This window comes from Phocoena phocoena, chromosome 11 (assembly GCF_963924675.1).
Source record: "Phocoena phocoena chromosome 11, mPhoPho1.1, whole genome shotgun sequence".
In the NCBI taxonomy this organism is placed as follows: Eukaryota; Metazoa; Chordata; class Mammalia; order Artiodactyla; family Phocoenidae; genus Phocoena; species Phocoena phocoena.
In genome coordinates, this window is record NC_089229.1 from 83,704,853 (window position 1) to 83,713,364 (window position 8,512).

General features: G+C 36.7%; 1 protein-coding gene across 3 annotated transcripts in view; it reads left to right on the forward strand.

The window, feature by feature from the left end:
• Positions 1–3,645, forward strand: part of SOX5 (SRY-box transcription factor 5) — a 401,670-nt gene extending 398,025 nt beyond the window's left edge. For 2 of the 3 annotated variants that reach the window (XM_065886528.1, XM_065886531.1), the window contains 2 exons: positions 978–1,194; positions 2,804–3,107. In XM_065886528.1, the coding sequence (XP_065742600.1) occupies positions 978–1,194; positions 2,804–3,107 (521 nt within the window). Of the gene's footprint in view, positions 1–977; positions 1,195–2,803 lie in introns of all 3 variants that reach the window. The other variant, XM_065886530.1, reaches the window with a different exon arrangement.
• The last annotated feature ends 4,867 nt before the right edge of the window (positions 3,646–8,512 follow it).

Here is an 8,512-nt window from a genome sequence, read left to right on the forward strand (position 1 = left end):
ATTTGGGCTAACATAAATAATGCATACTCTATCACAGGAAGTGACATTTTTATATATTATCGAAAGTGATTTATTAAGAGAAAAATATTACTGAACACATACTTATTATTGTGAGTTTTGATTTCTGCTAGATCCTATATAGTAGATGGGTATAGGTATGTAAGGATACATGTCGTACCACAATTTCAATTTCAATTCTGACTAAGTTTGAGTCAGTGATCCACAATTTAATAGTTGTGTGACCTTGGGTAAGTCACTTCATCTATTTGAACTTCAATTTTTTAATCTTTAGAAATAGGTATAAATGTTGTCTGCTTACGAGATTATGGTGAAAGGTAAAAATGAAACAACTTATGTAAAGGTTTTAGTACGGTATCTAGCACACAGTAGTTACCCAGTGCATGTTCATTAATGTATTTTTTAGAATTAGAATTTTAATGAAATAAATTTTTAACTAATCACATAAGCATATTTAAACATTTGGGGGAGGATGAGAATTACACGTACCATACGTTAGAAACCTTTGTAGTAAGTAATGTACCCTGCATAACAGTACTCAGTAGCTAGATAATTACCCTCAGATTCAAACTATGTAATGCATTTTTGAATAACTTTTCAGTTCACAGTTGAATTACATCATGGTCTAATGTAGAAATGAAAGATATTTCCATTAAATCATCTATGAGCTTTTAAGTACATAAGGTACAAGTTTGGCTAAATTGTTCATTGAAACCAGAAGAAAAATATTGCATAGTGTTTGTATCTCTGGGTGCACAGTCTTTGAGGACACTGCCACCAACACTTCTGTTCTTGTGGCATCTCACCTCTCGAGTCAGAGCTCACTAATCATAACCTTTTTATGTATTTCTGGGATTTGGCCAACATTTTTACTTTAGATTTTCGTGTTCTCAGTTATACCTTTTTAGGACCCTCAGCCGCTGTGCAAATGGGAATTGTGACGTTTTTTTCCCTCATAGGATCTCGCTGGAAAGCTATGACAAACCTAGAGAAACAGCCATATTATGAGGAGCAAGCCCGTCTCAGCAAGCAGCACCTGGAGAAGTACCCTGACTACAAATACAAGCCCAGGCCGAAGCGCACCTGCCTGGTGGATGGCAAAAAGCTGCGCATCGGGGAATACAAGGCAATCATGCGGAACAGGCGGCAGGAAATGCGGCAATACTTCAACGTTGGGTAAGGGCCTTCCGGTCATTTTCCCATAGAGGACATTTCCTGTTACACTTAATGGGATGTGCGATGTATTTGTTTAGTTGCAAAGCAGCATTTTGAGAAAGCACCTGAGCACAGTGTATTTTCAGAGACTAAGCTGTCCCCTTATAATCCTGAGAAAGAAGACTTCATGTGAATTCATTCCAGGCTCCTAGAACAATGGCTCTGATTCAGGAGTTTTCTTAATGGCTGGTTTGAAAATAAAATATCGGAGAGTAAAGAATTTTGAAGTTTGCTTTTAAAAACACAGAAGTCTTCCTGGTTCTTTTTCTTGCTGGTTTTCATTCATTCCAAGGCCTCACAGTGTAAATTCCACAGCAGCTAACAACTTAGCTGAGATAATACAACATAAAACTGATTCCGAAAGAAAGACTTGTTTCTGAATATAGCAGAGTCTCTGGGCTCTCAAGGCACACGTGTGGCCTTACAAGATCACACAAAGTAGGGATTCTCTTCAGGGTAGAACAAGTTGTGATGGGAAAGTTTCCTTCTGAATTAAGGATGCCTCTCTCGGTATGTCTTACCCTTCTTCCTATGGCAAAGGCCTGCAACCACATTGTTTCTGCATAACTTTATCAAAAAGCACAGAAATAAAGTTGTTCATATCTGGAACAGTAAATAAGATCCTGAGAGCTTCTTAGAATAATAAGTACTGTTCTGAAAATGACCAGAGGATACTTTAAAAAAAAACCACAAAACTTTTCTAATCTGCCCTATCCCTTCCACTCCCCTGAAAGCAGCTGCTTGCTTTGTCCAAAGGGTCTGTGATTTATATCCCAGTGCAGTACTCTTCTCCACGCTGAGCATGAGACCCAGCGCTCCTTGGGGAAATCGTAAACAGACAAATGAATGAAAGAAGGCATAAATGAACATCGTCTATTAATCCCTTCGTACTCGGACCAGCTACAGAATATATCTGTGGAGCCCAGTGTAAAATGGAAATGTGGGGTCCCTGTTAAAAGGTTTTTTAAGAATTTCAGGATTGTGACAACAGAACTTTAAACCAAGCATAGGACCTGTCTAAGCCCTGGGTCCTGTACAGCTGCAGAGGTGGTCCACCCATGAGGCCAGCCCTACTTCCTACCCCCACTGAAAACTATTTCAGGGATGAGGTGGACCATGTTCGGTTCTGGTGAGCTCTGGGCAGTAAAGTTTTATTTTGAGAGCTCTAAGACTTTAGGGTTTTTCCATTAAAATTGAATTATCTTTAGGTTTAATTCTTTTAAAAACTGTTTCGACATGTTGTAGTGAAGGAAAAATTAACTCGGGCTCAGGGACTTGAGTTCTGCTTAATCCTTCTGTCCCTCAGCTTCTTTTCATAAAGTAGAAAAGTAGCAGTCACTTTAAGCATCAAATGGGTAACACGTGCAAATGCCTTGTAATCTATAAAGCACCACATAGAAGTAAGGTATTGGGATCAAAGTAGGATACAGTCTCCAAAATGCCGGGCAACAGGGTGAAAATCATGACCTTCGAGTTGGACAACTTGAGCAAATTAATTATAGAGTAAGTAAGGCCTGCATCCAACTGTCCACTCACCCACGGTCTCTTTTTGGGAATTCCTCTCCAACAGGCAACAAGCACAGATCCCCATCGCCACTGCTGGTGTCGTGTACCCTGGAGCCATCGCCATGGCTGGAATGCCCTCCCCTCATCTGCCCTCAGAGCACTCAAGCGTGTCCAGCAGCCCGGAGCCTGGGATGCCTGTTATCCAGAGCACTTACGGCGTGAAAGGAGAGGAGCCACATATCAAAGAAGAGATCCAGGCTGAGGACATCAACGGAGAAATTTATGATGAGTACGAGGAGGAAGAGGATGATCCAGATGTAGATTATGGGAGTGACAGTGAAAACCATATTGCAGGACAAGCCAACTGATAAGGGTCAAAAGATTGTTGTGACCTTAGGACTTAAAGAAGCCCTAGCTGGTTCATCCTTACCAGTGGCCAAGCACATTAACTTTCTCATACACTGACTGTTACTTTAACTGTTAGTCTTAAATAGTTGGGACATCAGCTGACTAATAGACCTCAGCCTCAAAAGGCTTGGAAAGGAAATAAAAATACAACAAGCAAACAACAATATCAACAACAAGAGATTGAAATAAGCTATGGGTAAAATAATGCCAGTAATTCAGCTGCTACATCCAAGCACTGAAGTCTTACCCGTCAACTTTTTTTTTTAATAAACTTTATGGCTGTTTGTTCTACAATGTTCTAGAAATTCTCACTCAGGTACACAGTGCCAACAAGTGGCTTGTGAATGTGTTTTGTTGTTTTGTGCTACAGTTTTTAAAAAGAAATAAGTTTTGTTTTTTGGGGTTTCTGGGTTTTTTTTCCTTTTCTTTCTTTCCTTTCGTTGTTTTTGTTTTTGTTTTTGTTTTTGTTTTCGGTAATGCACCTGACAGAAAAAAAAAGAAAGATGAATTTCTCTTTACTTCTCTCCACCTTCTCCATCTCTATACTTTAAAGATGGGAGTCTGTGCATGGGGGGGAAGAGGGAAAAAGAGCCTGTTTTTAACTTCCTTGCTATCCACCACAAAATAAGCAATCATTTTCTTTAGAGGACTTTCTTATCTGTTGCACACCACACTACATCTTTGAGCAAGTGCCAGATTTGTACTGAAGTATTGACCCAGTTGCTTTTTTTCCCTTTCCTTTTTCCTGTTCCTTCTTAAATTAGGACAGTGTTATATCTTAGACAATCCCTTGAAAAACCTGAAATACCAGCAGCTGGTGAGATTTGACTTTTTGTTTTTAAATGGAAACTGTAGGTGCTGTTCTCAGGTGAAAAGAGAGAGAGAGAGACATAAGAAATTTAGAGAAAAAAATATTTTCTGATCTTGGATTTTTGTGTGTATGTATGTGTGTGATTATGGTACTAATTGGAATAATGTTGGACCGTTGTGAGTTAAACCCACATCTGGGGATGAAATCCCACATCCTTCTAAGTGACTGGTCTGGAAGCAGCCGTGACCTTGACTTTGCACTTCAAATGACAACTTAACCAATATAGGGCTCAGAAATTATATTTTTAAACTTCTAATATGATTATTATTGGGTGGATCAGGTGGCCCTGTGTAATAGAGGGGTGTGTGTATAACAGGGAAGCAAACTGTTCCCAGATGTTCCTTCTCCCTGGTCAGATGGTTCCACTAACATTTCCTACCTAATGATTTCTGTTTGTTTTTCCTGTTGATAACTTCAAGCAAAACAATCATTGTTTCCCTTGAATATATTTGCCCATATTCTAGAAATATAGAATTAGCTTATTTCTTCAACATTCCATCCTTTCCTGATCAGGAAATGGAACTGATGATTTTATAAGGTATTTTTCATCCCTCCATGAAATGAGGTGGAGGCCATTTGCATTTCAGAATTGTGGGCCATGTGCATTTCATGCCGTAAAAGGCAGGACTTGATTGAAAGTTGTCACAGCCCAACAAGAGGGAGCCTGGCTGAGCCCAGCAACCCTTGCCACTGCTCTACTCTTGCTGTAAGATGAATCCACTGAAGTCCAGTTTCTGATTCCAGCAGAGTGTGTGCATAGAGCAACAGCTGATGGTGACGGGGCTGCTTAGACTTTGCCAGCCAAGTGCCAAGGCAGTCGTAGGGCTTGTCCAAGTAAGTGGGAAATCATTTAAACTGAATTAGTGTTGTCTGTGCTGAACCATCAGACGGTAAATACTCCAACCAGTAGCTTGGATGTGCTATGGTTTTCACTCCAGTCATCATTTTCCTATCCCACCCTCCCCAAACCTGACCCTAAAGTTTGATTTTTACATATACATAAGAAAAAAATCCTTTTTATTTTTCTCTCTCTCAAAAGACTTGCTCTGGGGTTTTGCTTGGAGGAGCTAATCATATCCTGCATGTCAGAGACTTTGCTTTGTTTGTTTTTCTGTTTGTTTTTGATGACTGTATTTTCATTTGAACTGCCTCTTTTTGCTAGTGTTGTAATAATGATGATGATGATGATAAAATAATAATAATAATAGTAATAATAATAATAATGGTCAGCTGTTCCCAGATTAGTAAGTTATGCATAATTTATTTCTCCCTTTCTATTTTATTCTCCTCTGATTTGGAAGTACAGCCAATAAGTTGTTAGATATTTAAAACAAATTTCCATCTCCAACATGTATATATATATATGTATACATACATATATATATGCACACACACACACACACAAACACATTCACTCACGCAGTTTCATTTATCCTTCCATAAATTTTCTCCTTTTTAAAAGTTTGGCCCCAACAAATGTCACGTTCCGGTGTTTAATACCTACAAGTGAATTAATGGGAGGGTCGTATTCAATCTCAGTTAACTTAGGCTCTCATCACTCATTTTAGTTATTTAATTGCCACAGTCATCTACAGACAATTTCTCTTTTGTTTTTGTTTGTTTTGTTTTTAAGCACTCTGGATAAAAAAATGGACACTTGTTTTTATACCGTTATTATGTACAATGTGAAAACAGATTTTTAAAAATTTGTTCTGTCTTTGTTAACAAATTCTTTCTGACTTATGTGGGTTCACCTCTCACGTTTGCTGGACACTTATTTTCCACCATGTTATAAAGATGCTTTGTTTTCATTTCATGACTTTGGGATACAAGAATACTTTGTTTTAGCTCCAGGTAGATGCCACTGAGGGCATTCATGGCTGACACAAATTCTAACACACTTACCAGTGAATTGACAAAACACTTCTGTTTGGTCTTTTTGTTTGTTTTTTACTTGTTTTATTTGAAGGGGAAAATGAAATTGTTAATGGTGACCTTTAACGGCTGAAATTCAGAAGTTAGTTTTACTTAGTTAGATTTATGTCAGAGAGACAAAACTGTGCATGGATTGAAACAAAAGCGAGTCCATAGCCTTGCATTATGTTCTCTTGTTCTGATGTCTGATTCACTGGGGGTCACAATTGTTTTGCCTTAATTTTCCCCAAAAGAAAACAAACAAAAAAATCATATTAATGTTTAAAGTGCTTTGAAGTCATTTGATAAAAGGTGCTATGAATGGCAGCCTACTGGGTTAGCACATTGCCTTCTGGCATTTGATCGGTTTATCATTTTTGTAAAGGATCCTAAAACCTTGTATTCTTTTTCTGTGCCCCACGATGACCAAAAAAGATAAGGGAGAGGAAATGAGAGTAAGATCAAACTCAAATGAACATAAAGTCTCCCTTCTCTCCCCTTTCCTACCTACCTGTTCACATTTCACATTACTTGCTTGCTCGCTCTCTCTCTCTCTCTCTCTCACACACACACACACAAACACACAAACCACAGGCACACACGCTAACCCTAGTACTGAGGGATAATCTTGCCAGAATTCTGTTTTTTTATGGCTGTTGTAATCAGTTCTTCTAAAAACAGTCATGTTTTAATATGAATCTAAGAGCATCACTGGAGAAAATAGGATAAAGTTCATATATAAGTTACTAAGAATTTGTCTAGCCACAATTGTATAAAATAACAAAACTGTTCTTCAGTCCACTTATACCTAAATTAGTTAAGTCGATGTTTAACATTTATTTGGCATCTACAGTTAAGAGTTAACCATGTATAAAATCCCTCCCAAAGAACATAATCATTATTGAAACCAAATCCTCTTATAAGGAACAAATATAAAAGAATTTCTTTGATGAAGTTATTTCATAGGTTTGATTTTGGAGTAGACTTTTTACCTTAATTCATTTAAAGAAAATTATCTTTAAATATTTTATGGTCCAATTTCAGATATTTTCTTAATCCAGAAGATGTTACTGTTCCCAGAAGAAACTTCTTATATCACATTTAAAACATCAAAAATCATTATGTTTTCATTCATTCTAATGGGTAAATTATTTGAATTGTAATAAACAACTGTATATTTACAAACAGGTTTATAAAATATTTGTCTATCAAGTTAATAGTAAAATAAAAATTATGGGGTCTGCAAGGAAAGATATGAAGCCCACTTAAAGTGGTTCAGAGATCTCTTTTGTCTTATAGGGTATAGGTTTTCTTTTAGACAGGCTTTTACAGTATTTAATTTTAAAGTTTCCTATAACGATCAATTTCCCAGGTTGAAGATGATGTTGGGTTTTCTACTGATTGATTCCTGTCCTCCCCAGTGTTTCTGTCACTGGTTCATTAAAACAGTATTTATACAGCTCCACTGGCTCTAAAGCTCTTAGTCCTAATGTTTTGGATTTTATGAGTAAAAATGGGAAAATGTAGAAAAGAGACAATCAAATGCCTGGAGCTTAAAACAAAGTATGTGCAACCTACCATCTCACTTGAAATTTAATAAAATAAATAATTATGTAAATATAACATAGAGTTATAGATTTATATTTTGTTCATAACACATAGTGTAATATAAGTTGTATATTTTCATGTTTTTGGTTTTATGTTATCATTCATGCCACAATAAAAATAAAACAGGAGTTTATGTACTCTTAAAAAAAAAGATGTGGGTTGCCACCAACCTGTTTGTTTTTGTTTTTGTTTTTTGTTTTTGCATTCTCTTTTTTCAGTATTACTGCCATGCAAGGCACCAATAAAAACAGCAAATGTGTTCTTTACCTATTATACTGTGTTTCTTTTCACAATTCTTGTTATGGCGGTTTAATCATTAGTTTCCTTATAAAAAGAGCAAAAGTATGAAAAATAATTTAATTTTGTTTCCCATATAGATAACCTCACTTCCTGAAGTTGACTTTGAACTGAGAACTAAGGGTTTAGATCTTAGAGGTGGACATTCAAGAAGGCCTCTTTATAATGCATCTCATCAGAGAGCTTCACTGTAATGTCAAAAGTTATCCTTCTTGTATGTAATTGAAGCTAATAACACTTAAAAATCCTGCAGCCTGAAGCACCCTTAATGTCATTTTTCCCAAGCTTGACACTGTCATTGGGGCAGGGTTTCTACACTTTAGAATTGAATTTCAGTCTATTGTTGGTACATAAATTCTAAATTTCAGATTATGAAAGTAAGAACTATAAATAATTTTCACTTTACTGGTATCTAATTTACAATAATGGATATTTCTAAATTGTTTAACATTCTGACGTTTAACCACTGGATTCTACCTTCAGCTTTTTAAGCAAATGTTAAATCAGGAAGGCTCCTTTCCTTCCAGTGGCCACTTTTGCTTGTCTCTTCCACCGTAATATGTATTTCTATCTTGATAGTTTTATGTGTAATCATTTCCCATAAGGGTTTTTGGTTGGTTGGTTGGTTGGTTGTTTAATTGGGTGGTTTTTAAATAAGTATCAAGAAACTGGGTT